At 37.8% G+C, this 23,081-nt stretch overlaps 1 protein-coding gene across 1 annotated transcript; it reads left to right on the forward strand.

Moving 5' to 3' along the window:
- Positions 1-1,108: 1,108 nt before the first annotated feature.
- dido1 (death inducer-obliterator 1) lies at positions 1,109-21,658 on the forward strand. The gene is given in 19 exon segments (XM_058792487.1): positions 1,109-1,358; positions 2,400-2,449; positions 3,969-4,082; positions 4,445-5,342; positions 7,932-8,277; positions 9,687-9,905; positions 10,462-10,678; positions 13,320-13,893; positions 14,156-14,315; positions 14,418-14,534; positions 14,611-14,650; positions 14,653-14,774; positions 15,025-15,181; positions 15,294-15,771; positions 15,882-16,029; positions 16,141-16,230; positions 16,345-16,540; positions 17,634-19,491; positions 19,493-21,658. Coding segments are annotated over 17 exon segments (7,374 nt in total). The 5' UTR covers positions 1,109-1,358; positions 2,400-2,449; positions 3,969-4,000; the 3' UTR covers positions 21,165-21,658.
- The last annotated feature ends 1,423 nt before the right edge of the window (positions 21,659-23,081 follow it).

The following is a 23,081-nucleotide window of genomic DNA, read 5'->3' on the forward strand; positions in this document are numbered from 1 at the left end:
AGCAAAATACTGCATTCGCCACCATCATCAACAAGAAGAGAAAATGGAGGTCATACCGTTGCACTGACCGTAGGCCTAACGATCTTAATGCTAACAAGTGAGTATGCATTTCCAGTTGTATTCACCACTAATGCATGCTATTTCGCCGTTCTTCTGTGCTGAATAAATACAGGGATGCAGATACAGTTTGGCAGTTTTACAGCAGAGAACCTCGCGCTCCAGTAATGGCGCCACGAGACTCCATATTTATTTGAAATGATAAGCAAAGATTATTCCAGGTGGAGTCCAACAACCCAGGACATGCTAACGTTAGTAAACAGCACAGGTTTTGTCTCTAAATTAAATAAAGCCGAATCTCTGTTTTGGTAGCATTATATGAGTTTAACTTATGTCTCCCATGTGTATGGTAGTCGCTTTTTTTTTTTAAGTTAAGAGTTTGGTTGTACTTTATTATCTAAACTGTATACCGATTGCTTTGTATGCAATTGCATTCCGTCTTTATTAAATGTGATTACTATTTTTTTTTTTTTTTTTTTAGATGCAATGACGTTTTGATTTGTAATGTGTCGATAAAGTGGGTGTGTGCGGTCCTCTGGTTTTGCACTAAACTTGTGTATTGTTTTTCCGCTTTTGAATCTAATTGATCATAATGTGGAGTACTTTTCTTAATGAATGTTTATGTATTTTTTTGCAAGCTATATACAGCTAATCAGTGTTGATAAGGATATGTTTAAATTCTATGTCTGTACTGGTTTAAAAAATAAATAAAAAATGTCTCCAGCATATTTTGCATGAATATGAACTCTCTCTAAATTATTTTGGCATTATATAATAAATTTATTACGTGCAGACAATAACCGCTTCTCACGTGGCAACTCTCCGTGACCGAAACCCACCAGTGCTCTTACTAACCTTACGTACGATTCGCAAACGAATCCCTTTTAGAATCGGTGATTCAAAAGGAGCTACTCGGCATGGTTCGTTTGCGACACTGGGACACATTAAATCCCATAAGCATACAATTATCCATAACGTAAAAATCATCAGCAGCGGATAGGCTAGGGTTTTATCGGAACGCCAGGACGTAGAGACCACGTGATGGCGTCAAGAAGAACCACTGTACCGGATGTAATTGATTCTTTGGCTGGTCGTAAGAACCGATTCGCTGAAATGAGTTAGATTTAGCACCAGTAGTACATACTGCAGAGCCCATTTAGAATTGTATTCCGTTGTATTTCTGCACCGTGAGACAGTATGAGTCAGTGTAGGAACAAAATAGGATCTCGTGTAAGCGAGACTGTGCGCGAGCGGGACAGTGAAATGGAGGTCGCACGCTAGCGATTAGCCAAAGCTAACTGGCAAGTAACAACTAAACACTTAATCCTGGAAACTTGTTTTTTTCTCATTTTGGGCCGCCTTTGCATTAACTTAGGCGAATGTATATTTTACAGCAGTTAGGGCAGCTCTTCGTGTCAGTTTTGTTGGGGTGTATGTGTGTTACTATGCCACTCAATACTGTGGTCGGCCATGCCAGAACACAACGATGTAACGTTATGTTTTATTTATTTAAAATGTAACTATGCAGGAATGCTGTGTTTATAAATACATCAGAAATCCTTTTGAGAGTGGATTATATTTCCTTAAATTACACTAGACGAGGGTGAATTCATGTATCTCATAACTGGGCCTTGAGCACGTTTTTAAAACTGTAACGTAAGTTACGTTTTGTTCCCCGTCTTAGTTTGTTGTAGTTTACCTTAATATTATTGGATAGCAATTGTGTTGTACATGACGCCCAGAATGTGAAATGTGAAGTGATTTTACATTACTTGCTCAGTAATTGTGTGTAAGAGCGATTATAACAGTTACAACATGAGCTGTCATCTGCTTGTTTGTATATATGACTAAAAGTGCATTAATTTTGCAAATATGTTTTGCAAAGTGTAGGACTGGCTTTCGACTTGAAGGCGTGTGGTTGAACAATATTTTTAGTGGTTGTTTAAGCTAACAAAGCCAAATCAAATATGACATTTAATCCTTTATAGAACATTAATTTGCTCATAGTATTCAGGTAAACAGGTTATTTATTTAAATGTATTAACTTTAGGGTTTTTATAGACATACTAATTTGTGACATACAATGTCTCCGTTCTGTTGATCTTGGGTAACAGTTTTAGTACATGATTGGAGTGCTTACTCTTGTTTTTTTTTTATGTATAACTTGATAGACTTCCAGCTAGTTGAAAATGAAGGAACATGAATTATATACAGAAAGCTATATATGAAGTCAGAAAGTACAGAAAGTTATATGTCCTGATATGCTTCTTTTAGCACCTTCCTAACCTCATAGTTTACATCTTAATCAATTTTTAATTGTTTTTGTGTGTATGTGTTTATAGATCAGTATCTTAATTAGAAGAGCTCCAGTCATCGTCCTCATAGCACACAGGTACAGCATTTCACTACTGTTATTATGAGACTCTTCATGGTTTTTGGTAACTGAAGTCACACTGTTACTGTTTATTTTTGTGAAAATTGTTGCCTGTAGGTGTTGTCTTACAGCAGGTCTGGTTTTCTTTAGATTGCATTGTTTAAGATTTGTACAGACTTTGTTTAATAATGCAGCCCTTATCATTTAAATGGCTTTCATTGTGATGTGCAGCATTGTGAATTCTTTTAGCTTTAAACCAGATCTATTTGAGATGATGATATTGTTGTTTATTATTATTATTATAAAAGGCCACCAAAGATTACGTTGTTGTATGAAACACAAAATAATGAAAAGCAATTTTAATTTAATAATTTCTTAATATGAAATGAATTCCTAGTGTCTAAAAATGTGAAATGCATTGTAATAAAGATGAAAATATCTGAAAAGGCATCACTTATGGAATTCAGAAATGCATTATTATTAATATACAGTAGCAATGCTCAATGTTTTACACTGTTATATGATACTCAAAATACACACCTAAGTTGCAGAGGTTTAACTGCAAAAGTATTTTTTTTTAAGTAGCAGACAAACTTGATTTATGCATATCTATGTAAAGTGCTTGAAGATTTATTTATAGTTTTAATCCTTATCAGAAGAAAGTTTCAGGAAGAAATATATTCAAATTTAAAATGGCCAATCACACAGACTTTGTATTATGAATAAGTTATCCGATAATCCTGCTTGTTTTTAGGAATAAAAATAATATTGAAAATTACGACTAGTTATTCACTGCTTTCTATTTTAATAACTTGATATGAAATTTATTGCTGTGATAGCAAAACACACCTCTTTATCAATTTAACGTGTCTTTGCTGAATACTTTTTTTTTTCTTTTTTTTAAGGAACATTTACTGAAACCAAACTTTTTGGTAGTTTTTTTTATTTGTTTGTTTGTTTTAGTGTACTTATTTTACACAACATTTGCACAATTCATGTAAAACTATTTCTTGTTTATTGCCCACTGATGTGGAATTTATATGTGGATTCGGGGAGCAGCATTCTCTGAATTATACAGATTGAATTTAACAACAAAGATGATATGGTTAGTCTATTTTTTAGTTTTAGTTGCTAGAGGAAATAGAAAGCCCCAAAATATGTGGTGTTAAGTGATTTAGGCTAGTTTTGAGGAGTCCAGTGTGCATCTTGAGCACAAGAAATGCATAGCCATGTAGTAATTCAGTTTTATTCTAAACAGTTTAGATAATCTTTCACACATCCTTAAATTATACAGTGTATTTTGATTTTACACAGCACTTTGGATGCAATAGATCAGGGATGGAGCACTTTTAAGCATCTGAATCATCCTTTGTATATGCCCTGTAGACAACAATTTACAAAATGCATGATAGACCCATAAGAAAAAAGACACACTGGCACCTTCTACTGGGAAGCCACATGACTTCAGCTGAGAACACTTGTAGTAATATTTGGGAGTTGTGCTCTCCATTAAATCTGTCTTCTTTCTTAATTATAGATATTCTGTTTGAAAAATAGTGTCTCTCTGCTATGGAGGAGAGTGTGAGCCCTGAGCTGGCTCAAGCCCCTGAGCCTGAGCCCAGCCAGGATCCTGTGGATACCAGCTCACAAGGTACCCACGGCCCACTCCACCACATGCACTCCTGTACAAGAGAGCCGTGGGATTTACTCCAATCAGGGTTTCAGATTGAGAAATTACTGAAGCAGGATGTAATCACTGAGATTTAAGAGTCTTGTAATCTATTCTGGGCATGCATTGGAAAATATTAAATGGCATTTTAAACAATCACATTTTTTTTTTCAGAATGTGGTGTCACCATATCAATTAAATTTCATCCATGTTTTCATTGTTTTGTCAGCTTGAAAGCATGTATCACAGTTTTAATTGTCTCCCAAATCGCATAGCTGCAGCATGCTGATAATTAAACATTTATTGTTGAATTGAATTATAATTTTGCTATGTCTCACACACAGAACCAACATCTGTCTCCGAAGAAGTCAAAGATCAAAAAGACCAAGGTGATGTTAGTGAAGACAAAGTAGAGGACCCTGACAAATCCGCAAAGCCCTCGCGTGAGTTTAAGAAGACTTGGGGCTTTCGTCGGACCACCATTGCTAAAAGGGAAATCCCTGGAGAAATGGCAGCAGAGACCCCAGAGGGCAAGGGCGCCCCAGTGCGTCGCAGCGGCCGGCAAGCGAAACGCACAGACAAACTGGAAGAGTTTCTGGTCACTGTGAAGCGAGGAAGAGGAACAGGCAGGAGAAGTTGTCCCTCACGACTTGAGGGAGGGGATCCTCCATCCCAGACCCCAACCGATGCCGAAACGGCCTCTGAAGCCAGCTTTGATGGAAATGCAGATGCTAAAATAGAGGAACAGAAAGTGCCCTCACCAGAGAAAAAGAAAAGGGGTCGGGGAAGGGCGAGGAGGGCAGTGAAGCCTAAAGCTGGCTCGGTGAGTGACGACGGCAGCTCTGAAAATGAAGAAAAGGCCACCGCTGAGGTAACGACAGACACTCAAGAAAATGTTGAGACTGCGGGTAGTGCTGGAGATGGAAAGGATGTGGAAGCAAATGAAGAACAAGCGAAAGATGTGGTGATGAAAGACGAGGAAGGTGAGGAGGAGTGTGATGAGAACAAAGAGAAGACCTCAAACGAGTCCATAAATAGACGTCCTACTAGAGCAGTCAGTAAAGACTCCAAAAGAGACACTAAACCCAAAGTAGGAGTGAGGCTCCGCAATGAGAAGAAAGAAGAGGATGATGATGATGACGACGACGACGACGATGAAGAGTCCTCGTCCAGTGAGTCTGACAGTGATGGTTATGACCCTAACGCACTTTACTGCATCTGCAGGCAGAAACACAACAAAAGGTATGTGTCTTTGGAGGTGCAAAAGATGTTGTTAGCTGATATGTTATTTGATGAATACTTGGAGAATTAAATTATTGATGCATGTAGATTCAGCATAAAGAATGTGTATGATGCAAAGTTTTGAATCAAATACAAGATTTATATAAATATTTAATTTATAGAATGTTTTTTTTTTAATGCTTATGTAGTTTTTGAAATATTACATAGTTTATATGCAAACAATAATTATTTTATACGCTATATAATACTATGAAACATTTTTAATAATACTGGTATAAATGTTATGTAACAAATGTATTATTACTATTATAATGTATTTAGCACTTACATAAGTTATTATACAGACCATTAAAATGTTAAAGCGAGTTTATAGATGTTTAATTTCAGTAAAAGTAAGTAAGAGTTATTCTATGAGTGTCATGAGCAGAAGAGCAAGTCACTAAAGAACTAAACTGAAGTGTTCTTATACACTGTAAGTATGTGCACATGTGTCTCCAGGAGTAATTTAAACCAAATCATGAGACTTAAGAGTTTTATTAACTTAAGGCCCAGGAGGAATCTGTATATATTGTGTGCTAGAACAGTGTTTCTTAACCTTTTTTTCCTGCCGCAATGGTTTGATGAGTAAAAAAATCCCACGGCACACCGCTAAGCACTGAAATATAGCAAAAAAGAAAGGGGGGGAAATATATCTCTTTTTTTGTGTGTGTGTAAATAAACACTGCGCTGTCAGATTTGGTATTGTAGCTTTATATATGATCAGACACTTGCACATAACATTTTATGAAAATCATCATCGAATGTCAGAGGTATGTGTTTTGTCTGATGCACTAAGTGCAACGCATTAAGTTTTCATCAACTTACAGGTTATAACGTTTATTGTATAGCTATATGGGAGCTTAGAATTTGTTGTTTAATACATTTGGCCAAAATCTCATGATATAAAAGATGAACCGCAATGCACAGGATATTTAAAACGTACAAAAATATGTGACCCTGGACAACAAAACCAGTCTCGACATGGGTTTATTTGTAGCAATAGCCAACCATTTATGCAAAAAAATCATTAGGATATTAAGTAAAGATCATGTTCCATGAAGATATTTTGTAAATGTATCACAACTTAATTTTTGATTAATAATATGCGTTGCTAAGGACCTAATTTGGATAACTTTAAAGGCAATTTTCTTAGTGTATTGATTTTATATAATTTTTTGCACCCTCAGATTCCAGATTTTCAAATATTGTCCTATCCTAACAAACCATACATCAATGGAAGGCTTGTTTATTCAGCTTTCAGATGATGTGTAAATTCAGATGACTGGTTTTATGGTACAGGGTCACAAATATCGGCTACAACTAGACTGCAAATAACTCTTCTCCACTCTTCAAACACAAAAATTAGCCTTTATAGATAGTGGTTCTTGAGTAAAGAAAATGCTGTATTTATTCAAACATCAGTTATTTATTTACCTTTGCATTGCAAACGAGTTACAGTGGATCCAGTGGAGTCACAAGCTCTTTTGAATGCTTTTCTTTGGTTAAATATTTGTAGACATGGGGATGACCAATATCACTGATTTAAAAATGATAATAGTAAAATAAAATAGAGATGGGCAGTTGTGATAATTTTTCACGGTGTACCTGACAACCTGTCTGGGAAACACTGTGCTAGAAATTGGTTTGCATGCTGAAAACAATTTGGTCTTTTGAAAGTTATCAGATACATCTTAAAATTAAACTGTACATTGCAGTGTCATTATAAAACCATATATGGTATGAGCAAGATGCATGAAAGTCACACTTTAGATTCACAGAACGCAGTATGCATATGACAGTGTGTATGTGAGTGTGTAAGTGTAATCCAGAAGGATACAGTTTTTTTTTTTTTTTTTTTTTTTTTAAGCTGTATCATGTTGCTGTATGATTATTTTAAGATCTGTGCCATATTACATTGTGTTTGTGCTGTTTGAATCATCTGCAGCAAGTAACTGCCATTTTCTAAAAATCATGAATCATAATTGTGAATATGACAACAGCGACAACATTTATTTTATTTGCTTTAGATTTACTTGTGCATCTGTGAGTTTTCACAAAGTAGATATAGCTCAATGTGTGAGTGAAGCACATTCGTGTGGCGTTCTAGTATACAAACATTTCCAATGATCTGTTTTTTGAATTGCATTGTTTTACTGATTTCTAGTATGACTGTATTTCATAATTTATCAGCAGTAAGCATTCAGATTCTAAGCTCACAGGTTTTCAGTAATTATCTACAAAGTGTTTTAAGCCCAAGATGAAAGAGTCAAAATGTGCAATTGAGTATTTTGACAAAAATTATTGGTGTCGATTACACAATTCCCTATTGGTACATTCCTAATCTTTGTCATAATTGTTAATTCAACACTTGGTTAATGTTGCACTGTCCTCATGAGACACGATTCAAGAAACATGGCAAGTGCTTATGTTCAAAGCAGAAAATGTCCATTGCTTGCTTTTTATTTTTGTCAGCAGAAGTTCTGTCATTATCTCTTGTGGGTTTAATGATTATTGAGGGTGTTTGGTCATTATTTAAATCCTTGTGCATAGGTTTATGATCTGCTGCGATCGCTGTGAGGAGTGGTTTCATGGCGACTGCGTTGGCATCTCTGAGGCACGTGGCCGACTGATGGAAAGAAACGGAGAGGACTATGTCTGTCCCAACTGCTACACACAGAAGGGACAGTTTTCCAAGGCTGGTTCTTCCACAGCAGCTGCAGAGAATGGCAAACGGCCAGTAGCTGGCCTTCGTAAAAGTGAGACCGGTCTTGCTACACCATCTAGCACTGCTGCAGCCACCACAGAGGAGAAAGCTTCTGATGACCTGGGTATCAAGGGCAGGATCGAGAAGGCTACCAATCCTAGTGGGAAAAAGAAAATAAAGATTTTCCAGCCGGTATGTCTCAGTATGAAACACAAGTTTGAATGCTGCACCCTTGTTTAGATGTATATTCATGGGATTTAAGAAATCATCCTGTTGGTTTTGGATACAGTTTTAATGCTTTGTGTCTCTGTGCATGAAATTTGTTAACTTTTCTTACAGGAATTTACTGTCAGTTGCATTGCTTGAAAGCTTAATTTTATATATATATATATATCTCTTTCAAAATTTGATGGTAATTAATTGGCATCTAATCATATCTGGGTGTTTTTGCAATGTTACATTGTACAGGAAAATTATGATTTTCAGTTTTAACCACTAATAGTTAGATTGATGTTTGGCAAACATCAGAAGTAAATGTCATATTTTTTGGTGGTAGTAATATCTGAGAACCATGCTTTTTTTAGTGCCATTACAAAGCATGTAATAATAGGTTTACTGGGTTTCATGTCATTATTGGGTGTTTTTCACAACGGAGTACCTTTCTTGCTGACACAACGGTGCGAATGTTTGTTGTAAAATCACCTCGTGAAGGCATGCAATTATGATGTTAAGGTTATGGACAATTTTTTATAAATTTTTTTTTAATATATGTAATAAGTAAAGAAAAACACGGTGAGTGCTTCCTTAACAATAAAATAAAAGGTGGCTATAAATGAGCCCCTCTTAAAATTAAAATTTTTAATTTTTAAATGCTATGAAAATTCTAATTGATTCTCTGGTGTCAGAATATTATCTATTTTTTTTATATTTATCATCTCTTTACAAGAATCACTTAATTTTTATTTAGTTTTTTTTTTGTTTTGTTTGAATTGTACATTTTTTGGGGTACTGCATTTGTCCTTAGTTAAGCAAAATTCCCCAAAAATCACTATTCAGTCATTGATTTTTCAGCAGATGACAACCTCGTGAAGTCAGAGTCTTGACTATTTTAATTAGCATACTAGCATGCTACTCTTTCTAATGCTACCGTATATATTATGTATACTGTGGACTTGTGAAATTTCTGTATTTGCAGAATACCCAGATACGCTACTAGAGTGACTGAAATGTGCAGTATAGAACAGAGCTTTCTGCTTTTGAGTGCTGGATTCCACAATGCAATGCCATGACTTTTATTAGTGTCATGGATGACCTTGGAAGTAATATTAGCCACAAACTTCTTAGACTCATTATTTGATCATATTTTGATCATTTTTTTCTTCCACAAAGTTGGATTAAAAATATTTAATAAACATTTTTTTTAACTTGATGACATTTTATGAGGTCTTGTGACGACATGCATATTGCTGTTTTGATAGTGCAAAAATGCTACTGTTCTACTTGCTATTTAAAAAAAAAAAGGAAGCAATATACAGTACATAAGGTGTAGATCGGTTGCTGTAATCCTGTGGCCACAGAGGTTTGACATCCCTGAGTTTCAGCAGGTGTCTGCAGTTGAGGGATCTTCCCTCCCAAAGTGCATTGGCCCTGGCTGTGAGAGAGATGCCCTCCCTGACTCCGTCTACTGTGGGAACGACTGCATACTCAAACACGCCGCTGCCGCCATGAAGACCATCACCACAGATGGAAAAGACTCCAAACAGAAAGAGAGAGGCAGGCCCAAAGCACAGAAAAAGACCACAAATAAAACACCAAATAAGGTATTATTCATAGGCACCCAATAATAATAATCATATCTTCATTTTATTAAGGGCTTAATGGTAGTATATTGTTTGCTGTATATTTATATAAAAATTTAGAATTTATTTTGTGTATGTGTATATGGCTAAATTACTGTTTTGTGAGGATTCGCTTAAAGTGGTGTTTAGGTGTAATGGTAAAAGTTGTTCAGTAGTTGCTAATTCAGGTGCTCTCTAAATCAGGAAGACAGGTATTGTATCAGCTCTTTCTCTATAATGCTAGGATAGTAAAATCTATATATGAAGAGTTTATTTGCAAAAAACATAACTCCGTATTTTATTTTTTTCATAAATCATGTTTTTTATGTTATGTTTTTATTGTTTTAGTTAGCTGTATGTTTTTTTTGTTGTTTTTTATTTTTAACCTAATCAAAATAACCCAACTGTAGTTTGATTTGAAAATGAATTGGAATGCACAATGAAAAACATGATTTTTGAAAATTGTTAAAAACGGAGTTATCTGTTTTTGCAGATGAACTCTTCATATGCTAACAATGGTTTCTGTTCTTGACTATAGAAGAGGTCTGGCACAGAAAGGAGATCATCTAACCAAGGGGGTGAGGAGGAGTCAGAATCTGGGACTGAGGAAGATGATGATGACGATGATGAAGACAAGCATGCAGAGGAGCATCCACCACCACCAGCCATGTCATCCTGGTCCAGTGACCATAATTACATTGCAGTTACGCCTGAAAAGACTTCACCCATATCAGCATCTGTTTTAAACAAAACGTGTATGTATCTCTCTGAGGGTTTTCCACATTTTATTGACCTGTCTCTACCAATGATGAACTGTCAAAAACAGCAGATTGAAATTGTTGCAGTTGAGAAGATTCACAGATTTAAAAAAACAGCTCTTTTCTGGTGAAAATTGGATTGAAATTATGTGCCTTTTTCAAGGGATATTAGTGCTGGAAAATGTTAGCACAGCTATAATTATGAATTTTCTAAGTTGGACAACCTGTGCTACATCTTAAAATATTTTGCCAGTGTTTTTATGCAACACTGAAAGGTGATAATATTTGGAAAGTATCTGTATCAGGCTGTTCAGCTCCAGAAAAGGTAAGTTTAAAAAAAAAAATAGCAAAGGGGTAAGTATTTAAGATCTAAAATGCATAATAGACTATTTTACAGTCTATAAGTAAGTATTTAATCCAAGTAAATTTAGTTTTGCACCAAATAAGTGATAAAAAAATGTAGATCCTATGGATCTGAGCCCAAACTGTAGTGCCTTGCCATGATATGCGTTTGTAAAGCTTTCTGACCAACAAAGTATGTATGCGTGTGATTTTGAGTCTCTCAATGTATGGAATGCCATTGCCACTTATCTCCAATCCCTGCCATCATCGGGGCAAAAACTTCATCCGAAAAGATGTTCTGACCTCACACCAGAACAGGTAGGTTTGGTGTCTTTTTCTCCTGCCCTCCTTCCCCGACTAAGAATAGAACATCTTTGATCATATGGACGTTTGACTACGTTGCTGTTACATATTAATGAAAACATGTAACTTTAACTATAACTAACAGCTTTTAGTCCTTTGACTTGCATGCACTGCATTTATAAATCCTCATTGGACAAAGTGGCATTCAAAATAAAGTGAAATTGCGGATAATACTCTTCTGGCCCTGTGTGAGAAGTCTGTTTATTGGATGACAACATGGGATGGCACGGCCTCTGCCTGTTTTTGGTTTTTGTCAGCCATCCGCTAAATGTCTCAGCATGATTCGCGAAAAGAAGCCTACAGTCGTTGGAGCCGGCCTGAGAGAAGAACTGTGGCATGTCAGAAAAGTCCGAGAGCCCAGAGAGTGAGCTGAAGTAATGAGGGATCGTATGAAGAACAGCTGAGGACACCATATCACCCCACAGCAGACAACAACAGAATTCACACGCCTCATAACTGCAGCACACAGGGAAATGTCAAGCTGTATTTATACATGTACACAGAATGTAGACCAAAGCTGCCTGATACGCTTGTTTTATTTAATATTTACATATGAACAAATTACATATTGAGAGTGTAGGGTACTTGTGGAAAGCTGAGTGCAGCTGATTTGATGCAGAGATTTTAGAGCACGACTTTTCTGCCTTAGTAGGAATGGTTGACTGTTGTAGAGGGCAAGTTTTCAGTTTATCATATGCAAAAACGACAAAAGAAGAAAAAGGATACCTTAAGTACTTTTAATGTGGGGCATTTTTTTGATACTAGAAAATGATGAAATAGAAAATCAAAATGAATGGCAATCATTTTTGTCTTGGTCCCAGCAGAATTTTTCATGGTTTTTAGTCTTAAATGTGGCACTAGTGTACATAAGGTTGCCTAGGGTTGTTTGTGTTGTGTTGATCAAGATATGGAGAAATTTGGCTGATATGGGTAACACATGAATGGGGTTACATTGATGCTCTGTGGTACACTGTATACCTTCTCTTGCAAGTGCTTTTTTTAGGATGCATTTCTACAACAGAAAGTGATGTTTCATTGTTGTACAGTTATTCTATACTTAAAAATATGTTTTCTTTATATTTAACATTGAAATGTTTTCCCCCTCCCTGTAGCTGGTAAGATAATCATTTATAAAATCCTTGTGTAATATTTCCATGAATTATTACATCAGGATATTTATGTTTCATGTTCTTGTTGTGCTGTGTTGTACTGTAATGTACTACTGGCATTTTAATTGATGCACATTTTTCAGATTTTTCCCCAAAGGACTTTAATTGAGTTAGAGGTGTATGTCCTGACAAAATAATTAAAACAAGGCAGAAGTTAATCTAAGTTTGGCTCCAAGATCAAGTCTTCTCTTAATAACTGAAGGGATTTTGCCATCAACCCTTCAAATTCTGCTTATGCATGTATAATTATTTTAATATTTTACTAATAGCTGCTCTGTGCTCCAGTTGATTCAATATTTATACCAAGTTGCTTCTCACACAGTGATTATGACTAATAAATTGCTTAAACAGAATTTATATAAATATATACATATAAACACACATACACACACACTTTCGCATACAAATACAGCTGACTGGTCTGCGAGTCAATTACCCTTAAATACTGACTTAAATATAATCGTAAGATTTTTTTTTTTTTTTAAATAAAGCTTGCAAGTTAAACATTTTCTTTGTTTGAAGCAATTCTTTAACTGGTACTGGTGGTCATCATGTGAAGTAACTTGAGAAAGCTATTACAGTGTCAAGGCAAGGCACTACAATTGAGCATACTGTATATTTTTTCTTTTTTTGTGGATTGACACATACAAAGTTGTGAAATTACTTGAAATTGTGACATTTTTATTCTATTTTTGTATTTGTTCTTTAGGTTTGCCATTTCATTTGTGTTCATGAATCAATTTATTCCATCTGTTTTCCAGCAGCTGCCCAAAAAGATAAAGAAAAGGAGGACAATGAAGAAGTCAAGCCAGAGAAGGAAACTGCGTCCACTGACAAGAAACCACCTGCTTCAATTGTTCCCCCCAAAGGTGGGAAGAAGTCTCCTGGCTCCAAGGGGACAAAGGCAGCTGCTACCACCACCTCGCCTCTTCCCAAAGGCAAAACAAATGCAGCACCTTTGAGCAGCGGAAGAGAGTTAAGAAAACAGCCTATACCCATTCAAGTCAAACCAAAAAAGCCAGGACCTCCCATCCCACCAATTCCGGTTTTATCACCTCCAGGCCCCCCGGGATCTCGTCACCATGCATCTGGAGCTCTCCGTGTGGGCAAGAGCACCTTTACAATCCCAAAAAAGCAGCCACAGGCGGTGCAAAAGGATTCTGCAGAGCCTGGTCCCTCTCCAAACTCTAGAACCCCACCATTACCAGTGTCATCCACCCAGCACTCAGCACCTAAACCAACCCAACCCGCTGCACCTGCTGCTCCTCCACAGCCACCACCCAACAACCAGATGAGATCCAACATCAGACGATCACTGACTGATATCCTATATAAAAGGTTAGAGATGTTTCAGAGGTTTAACATTTACTTTGGTCTGCTCATTTTTTTCTCATGAACCAATATAGTATTTGTTAATATCAAACATTATGGTTAAAATAAACACATTCAGATTAACTGATTTTTGGTTCTGTTTATGAAATATCAAATAGCATTTTTAAATGCATTTTGCATTTGTACTTCTGACTCATGCAATCGAAATTTAAAATGACTTTTAATCGTATTGAAAAAATATGATTTTAAATTCATCTTTGTTCTACAGGGTCAGTGACAGTGATGATCTTTCCATGTCTGAGAGCGAAGTAGGAAAGTTGGCGGTCAGCATTGAGAAGGAGATGTTTAACCTTTATATGAACACTGATAACAAGTACAAGAACAAGTATAGGTCTCTTATGTTCAATCTAAAGGACCCCAAAAACAAGGTTAGTCACTTTATTTGTATGTTTATGTTTCTACTGAAACCTCCATAGACCTTTTTAGTAGTTTTGGAGAGAGTTGTATTATTTTACTTATCTGTGTGGCAGGGCCTTTTCTATCGTGTGGTTGGTGGTGAGATCAGTCCTTTCAGGCTGGTGAGACTTAGTCCAGAAGAACTTCTTTCCAAGGAGATGTCAGACTGGAGAAAATCAGAGATCTCTGAGGTAAAACAAGTTGGAATTTGTTTGTGTAAGCTATATAACTGCACTGTTTGCTTAAGTGATTTACTTATTCCTGAAGAGTCTGGATGTCAGTGGGAGATCCCAGTCAGGACAGCCAAAAGTGGATCCAGACAGGAGGGTGCTCCCCCAGATGTGGATATGGAGGAGGCTCCTCCTCCTATGTCTGATGGAGATGTATGTATGCCTGCCACTTCCCAATCTTCCCACTTGGCTTCTGCTGCTGTAAGTGCTGGCTTTCTTGCTTTCTGCATGTCTAATCTTGCCCACACCTTTGTATCTGTACCGCTTTCATTTCAGTTTCTAAAGCAGCTTTGCTGAATGCACTATTTGTTTTTATACCTGCCACCTTTCTTATCTTAATTTTGGTGCATATAAACATGTATGACTAAATGGATGAGAATAGCATTCTAAAATTATTAATTTTATTAAGTTTATTGATCCTTCATTTCTATGTTTGTCCTTTATTGAGCAGGACTCCCAGGATGACACACGGCCTACTTCTGCACCACAAGCCACAGTTTCTACTGGGAAGGGCAGTTCAATGCCAGATATCTTCAGTAGTATGCTAAAAGACACTACAGCAGAGCACAGGGCTCATCTCTTTGACCTGAACTGCAAGATCTGTACAGGTGGGACTATATTATCACAATAAAAAGCCACATACCCTTAAGACCTACTGAAAAGTGGCTCTTACTGGTTGTATTTATTTAAATAACATATAACATGTTGCTTATTTTTCAGGCCAGAAGTTGGCAGATGATGAGCCGCCACCATCTAAAAAAACCAAAATGTCTGTGCCTAAAAAGCCAGAGCCATCTTTTAAGCCTAAATCAGAGCCAAGACCATCCAAATCCCCTGCTGATATCCCTCAGGTTTCCTCTCTTTCTGGTCTTGAGACGCCTATGTCTGATTCTACATCTGTGGTGGAAGATCCAAGCAGTGTATTTCCTCTGGTTCAGGCCCCAGTCCCTGCTGTTGTACCTGCTGTCACTTCCGTTACAATAACTCGAAGGGATCCTCGTACTGCTGGTCACCGCTCATCTGTACCTCAGATAGTTCCTGATGCTGTTGTTCCTGTTGTGCCAGCAAATATTCCTATCTCTGTTGAACCTGTGGTTGTAGAAGCAAAGGGACCTTTGCCTATGCCCCCTCCTGCCCCAGCGTCTATACCCAGGCCTGTGATTCCAAAACCAGCCTCTTATGGGTCCGGTACTACCAGGTGCAGGAATATATATATAATATTTTTTAAATGTATAATGTCTTTCATTCTGCTTTGTTGCCAGTTTTATATGTAGTAATATTTGTAATTGCGTTGTTTTTTATAATCAGTGTGTCAGAGCCCCCTCCTGAGGGTGAAACCGCTTTGTTCTTGTCTGGACAAGAGATGATGTGGAAAGGATTCATAAACATGCACTCTGTTGCCAAGTTTGTCACAAAAGCCTACTTGGTGTCAGGATCATTTGAGCATATTAAGGAGGTTTGTTTTCGAAGGATTTACTTAAAAGGTCTTCATGTTATACAGTAGGGTTCATGTTACTGTTTCATTTTAACAACTGTTGTTTTTTTTTTTTATTTGCGTTTTTTGCAGGACTTGCCTGACACTATTCATATTGGTGGTAGAATATCACCACACACTGTATGGGATTATGTGGGAAAGTTGAAGACTTCACTTTCAAAAGTATGGAAAGAAAAAACATTTCATATTCACTAGAATTAAATTCAAAACACAAAGTTAATTTAAACTGTACTTCTTTCGAGTGCTGTTTTCTGATGCCGAGTGTTCTTTTTTCAGGAACTCAGCCTCATTCGTTTCCATCCAGCAACTGAAGAGGAGGAGGTGGCATATGTGTCTCTGTTTTCTTATTTCAGTAGCCGTAAGCGGTTTGGAGTTGTGGCAAACAGCAACAAACGCATTAAAGACCTTTACCTCATCCCTCTGAGCTCAAAAGACCCGCTTCCGGCTAAACTTCTGCCATTTGATGGACCAGGTAAGCATATACAAGGATATTAAAAAATCTCTTTAAAGAATCATCTTAGTGTTTTCCCCAGACTTTTAATGGAAAGCAATTTTTGATGTTAACATCAGGTGATGTTTTTCAGGTGTTTGTATTTAACTCTTTATTCTGTGAATTGAAAGCTTGTTCCACAATTTACAAAAAGTAAAACAAACCATGGCCTTATCAAATGTCCTACAATACAGTACGAGTTTGTTCAAGACAAAGTTGTTTGTGTACTTATTCTTTGCTTGTCTTATTTTTATGTATTTTAAGACTTTCTAATAAAATGTATCATGAATCCAAGTTTGATGTCCTAGATATTTGTGTCCTAGCCTTATTTTGTCAGGTACATATTTCATTGTAAGAACAAGTGTTTAAAATGGAGTTTCTCAGTGTGTACCTAAAAATGTAATGTATAACTTTTGCCACCTTGCTGAATATTAAATATAAAAATGCCCTTTTATGCTGTCTGCTGTCGGACAAGCAGTAATGTCATGGCAACTGTGGTAAGTTGTATGTTGGACGTCATCTTGTCTTATTAAAAACAACAAGGAAGTCGTCCGATGTGCCCAAGGAGTGACTGACTTACTGTTTGCCAACAAGTTGAGACAAATTGTTGCATAAAATTTGCATGATTGAAATTATCATTATTGGCATAAGTTTGCTAGAGGAACATGAGTAGTGTTATCATTAATTAAATACAGCTATAACTTTTATATAATTAAGAGGTTTTATGGTGTATAAGGGAACATTTATACATAAATTATCTAGCCTTTTGTGGTAAACTAATTTGGCAATATTAAATGATTGTTTGCTCATTATGGGTAATTTGGTTGGTACATAAAAAAAAAAAAATACAAAACATCAACAAAAAAATGTGTGTAGTTCAAGTTTTTACTAACCAGTTTGTTGTATTTTGTATTATGTGGAACAAGCTCTTCTAATTGTGTATTTCTCTGTCCTATTAACATCTACCTAAAATATGTTACAGTATGTAGGTGTTATATTAGATGAATCTGTGGATCATAATGATGGGACTATAGAGGACTCATTTGTGAAGTAATGTTTCATATTTATTTTGCAGGTCTAGAACCAGCTCGCCCCAATCTCCTTCTGGGGTTGTTAATTTGCCAGAAGGACAAGAAGCGTCCTGGAGCCCCTCTAGAGAATGAGGAAAAACGATCCAAAACTCTGAGAGATGATGAGACGGGCCTTCCAAAACCATCCACTAATAGTAAATCTGACATGAAACAGGACAAAGTTCTTCGATCTAGTCTGGATGCCATAAGCACAACTCCTCCAGGCACCCCTCCACCCCTCACTGCCTCCGAGTCTTCAAGTTCTGTCACATCTGTGTTTTCAATACTGTCTTCTGTGAAAGCACCTGGTGTCAACACTAGCACAGGCAGTAATTCTCCATCCTCCAATGTCTCTGCAGGACCTACAGCTTCTTCCACACCACTTCAGACTATCCTAAAAACACTTTTTGGTAAGAAGAAGCAAGATTCTGATGTCTCGTTATCACCTTCAGATCAAAGTTCTGTGGACGTCTCTGTGCCTTCTGTTTCCCTGTTAGATCCAATTGTACAGCAGTTTGCAATAACCAAGGGTAAAGAGGTAGAAGTACAGGATGATAGACCATATGATCCTGAGGAAGAATATGACCCAGCTGTTGGCTATAGTACAGAAAATACCCATGATACAACAAAAGTAACTGCTGCAGTAAAGCAAGCAGAGGTCAACTCCGTGGTGGATGATGTGGCTTATGACCCTGAGGATGACTCGCTTTTTGATGATGTTGATCCAAGTGCTAAGAAATTAACTGAGCATCAAAAGGTGCTTGAAGAAAAACAGACTGAGGAACAGAAGCACGAGGACCCAGTGATACCAGAAACTTTGATTTCTCAGCCTGTTACATCTCTGTTGGCTAACAGTCAACTGCTGCAGCTTGGTAAAAAGGTTGAAGAGTTGGTGGCAAAGAGTTCAGCTGCTCCAATTATTAACCAGAGAAGAGACCCAAGGCAGAGTAGAGACCCTAGACAGGCAGCTGCAAGTAGAAGACAGACGTCTGATTTCACAGAAGCAGAGGAAGAATTTCCTCTTACTTCAGACAAACTATCTCCACAAGGTACAGACACATCACCAACACAAGCATGCACCGTTACAGATACACAAACTGCACAGTTGGACACTACCGAGGATACATCAGTAGAGGAACCTTCTGCAACCACAGATATGCCCCTATTGCAAGTCACTGCCACCTTAGATTCAGTGCAGCCTGCCATCCAGCAGCCAGAAGCATCCAAGTCTGAAGAGGAGGATGAGAGTGAAGAAGGAAGCAAGACTGAAGAGGTGCCTTTTCTTGATGCAAAGAGCATAGAGGTTTCAATTCCGTTACTAGGGGAAAAGATTGACCCAGAGTTAGTTGAAAGCTACATGGAAAAAGAACCTGAAGAGGAACTCAAAATGAAGGATGACCCCATTGAATCTGAGATCAAAAGTTTTGAGGAGGTTTGGCCTAATTCTGCCAGTATTTTAAAAGCTGATAAAGTTTCATCCATTGGACAGGCTGTTTTAAAAGCTGATCAGGTTTCATCTATTGGGAAGCCTATTGAGACTACTGCAACCACATATTATAACATTTCAACAATCAGTACTTCATCTACTTTACACTCAGGAGTGCCACAAGATGTCATCCAAGACAGCTCATCTTATATGGATTCTCACAGTTCCCATATACAGCACATACCAACAACAAACCCTGCTAACATTCCACCTCCAATGTCTTTTCCTCCTCCTATTGGCCCGCCACCTATTCTTGGTCCACCTCCCATCCAAGGCCCGCCACCAATGTCTGTTCCACCACCCATGCATCTCCCTCCTCCAATGTCTGGACCACTGCCAATACAGATTCCCCCAATGCAAGGTCCACCTCCTCCCTTGGGATGGTGATCATTCTCAGTATCCACCACCTGGATCGTATCCACCTTTCCAGAATCAGTGGGGTAGCAGTTCTCAGTTTGATGCTGCTCCAAGAGGTCCACCACCTCATAATTTTACACCAAGAGGGCCACCTCCATTCCAGCCAATGGGTCAGAGAGGTCCCCCTCCTCAGATATTTGACAGTTCCATGAATTCAATGCCCCCACAGCATATCGGACCAAGAGGTCCACCTCCAGGGCCTCCACCACCCAGGCCACCTCCCAGCTTTGATGGACAAAGGTTTAATGGGCCTCCACTCCCTTTTAACTTCTCTGCACCCAGGGGTCCCCCTCCACCATTTTCTGGTCCCCCTCTAAATCACTTTGATAATAGAGCACCACCACCATCCCACTTCTCAGGTCCAAGAGGTCCACCTCCACTTCATAACATTGGGGATCATGGCCCTCCATCTAATATGTCAAGAGGGCCTGGTGATCAATTTGAAGACGGTGGAAGCTCTTATCATCAGGGATTAGAGAAGCCCCAGATACCTTCACAAGGGCCTCCTTTTAGGGGACCACTGCCAAACCACTTTGATGGACGAAGGGGACCCCCTGGACCTTCAGGTGAAATGTCGGGACAGCGATTTCCACCTCCAAACCAATTCCGTGGTTCACCTCAACACAGGGGATCATTTGAGGAACCACGGGGAACTTCATCTCAAGACTTTGAAAGGCACCGGGGACCATCGGTGCAGCAGTTTGGTGGCCCAAGAGGTCCACCATCAGGACATTATGATAAGGAACCTGTTGGTCAGCCAGCACGATTTAACTACAATGATGACAACCCAGGTGATGTTCGAGATGTTAGACCTGTTCGTGGACCTCTGCTTCCAACACCTCCTGAAGGTCCCATCCCAATACCTGGCCGTATAGGTGGACACAGCCCAGACACCCACCGTGATGACCACTGGAGACGGCACTCCCCTGAAATGAGGAGGCGAAGCTGTTCCTCCAGAGATAGTTCAGAGCCACATAACCGTCCAAGTAGATTTGATGGTGGTTCACGTGACAGAGATGCCTCCTCAAGGTTGTCTGAAGAGAGACAGCGGGATTTGTCTGAAGATAGGAGAAGAGACAGAGATCGAGAAGGTGGTCATGGTGGACGATCATGGGTTTGGAACAGGGAGCACGAGTATGACCGGGGCAGAGAAAGGGATCGTGAAAGAGACCGGAGCAGGGAAAGAGATAGGGAGCGGGGCCGCAGCAGAGAAAGGGAGAGAGAACACAGTAGAGAGAGAGATCGCAGTAGAGGCAGAGAGTCTGACCGATACAGAGATGGAGATGGAGACAAGAGGAGAGACCGGGATCGAGACCGAGACCGTGGCAGGGAGAGAGATCAAGAGCGAAAAGACCATGAACGAGACAGAGCAAAGAACAGAGACAGAGAAAGAGATCGTGACAGAGATCGAGACAGCAGGGACAGGAGAAGAGAACGCTCAAGGAGTCGTGAACGAGAACGTGGAAAAGATCGTGACAGAAGAGATCGTGACAGAGAACGTGACAAAGACAGAGGCAAGGAGAAAGACAGAGACAGACGGGACAGAAGCAGGAGCAAGGAAAAGAAAGATGACAAAAAAGAAAGATCTGACAGCTCAAGGGCAAAGTCAACAGAATCTGAAAACCCATCATGAAGGTCATTCTGTTGACAACTTTTTGTTCTTTCTAAATCTGCATGGGTTTGAACATTGCGCTTGAAAGTCTCTTTTGTACTCTTTTCTTGCAGAATATTTTATGCTTTTTACTTATAAGTCCTTGATGATAACATCTTCAGGTGTACTTGTGTGATGATTATTTTGTCAGCACAACATACACTCTCCCTGTACTTCTATTTTAAAGAAAAATATGGAAAACGTCACTGATAAGAATAAAACAAGACTGTAAATATGTATGTATTTGTGTATATACAGGTACGTTTTTAACTACTTTTTTCTAAATAGAGAAGTCATAAGCCATATAGCTTTAAAATTATGTTTAAAGGAAAAAATGTCTTCAAAAGAAGGTCTTTGTATGGTAAAAGCTTAACCAGCATTTAATGAATGTGTCTAAAGGCTATTGGTAATGATTGACCTGAAGCCACTCCTTATGTTCATTACATTTGTTCAATTAAATTCTCTGTGATAATTCATTTCTTTGTGTTTTCTTTTAAGTTTTTGGGGGGGTTAAAGTTGTTTGTAATGTTTTATACATGACCAACTAAACTTTCATGCAGGTTAAATTGTATGCGTTAAAACTTGCTGTTTAAATTGTTCTAAAATGTAAGCATGTCAGGCAGGGTACATTTAAATTAGTAAAAAATTTTTTTTCAGTGACGGTATGGTCATTTTATTCATGGTATTTAATAACAATCAATTGCAGTACATTTCACTAGTATGAAGTTATTTGAAACACTTTGTACTTAATTTCTAATAGTTTCCTCTATCCAAAGCAATCCAAGTAAATCAACTCGTGACTAACTTTTAATTATTTTATACTGGATGAAGTACCAATGCGATGCAGTTTTCTTTCCTGTTTTTTATTAATTTTTCTATTCTTTGCAGGCATCACTGCTAGGCCTACCTGACATTAGACTTATACATTTTAATATGTTGGAATGACTGTTACACAGATGACCGGATGGTTTATTTACTCATTTAAAATTATTTCCTGTGTCGATCTGTGCTTGCTGGGACAGTTTAGGCTAATTAAGAACTATTCACATCTCACAAGTTTAAGGGTTGAATGCAGTTTAAAAAAAAAAAATCTTTGTAAGATTAGACAAACACAATGTTAGGCTCATTACACAGTGAACCATCAGCTGCTGCGAAATATGAGAAAATATGAGGCATAAAGTATAGTGTCATGCAAGTGTACGTATGGTGGGAGTAGTGTAAATTAAATTAAATTATGTTAATCTTGGCCCCTATTTCTGCCAAAGGACGATAGTTTCTTTTATTAAAATTTGGATATACATAAAAAAAACACTGGAAAAATGGTCTGTGGTACCTTTATAGTCTTTATTCTAAAAGATTAAAACACTTTACAGTCTAAAAACATTAAATTATAAGATTAAATGGCTCTGAAGGAAAGACATTTCAGATATATTTTGAGTTTGAATCATATTGCAAGTTAGTTTGTGGTGTTACCAGGAAAGACAGTAACACAACAGACAAATCATCCTAAATCCAGATTTTTCTAAAATGGGGGCTGCCATCATGATGATTTCAAGATCAGGGGGCATTTTGAAAATATTAATAAGTATGTATTTATCAAAATATGGATAAAAATATGTCAGATCTGCAAGTTATCAACATAACACCACAGACACTAATAAAATGCGACACATGAAATTCTCAGAAGTTTAGCTAAATTTAAGAAAATGAATAAGAAAGAATGTATTCCCCATGCACCTCTCAGATCAACCAGCACCTGCAATGACCTTTACACACAGGAAGTAGTCCAAATAGCATTCACCCTTTTCTTAAAGGGGCGACATCCATTGTTGTAACACCACAGACATGAATTTGGGGGACACAATGCACTTTTTTCTTAAATATAACAAAATATGTATT

The sequence above is a fragment of the Onychostoma macrolepis genome, chromosome 11 (genome assembly GCF_012432095.1).
Source record: "Onychostoma macrolepis isolate SWU-2019 chromosome 11, ASM1243209v1, whole genome shotgun sequence".
Lineage (NCBI taxonomy): Eukaryota > Metazoa > Chordata > Actinopteri > Cypriniformes > Cyprinidae > Onychostoma > Onychostoma macrolepis.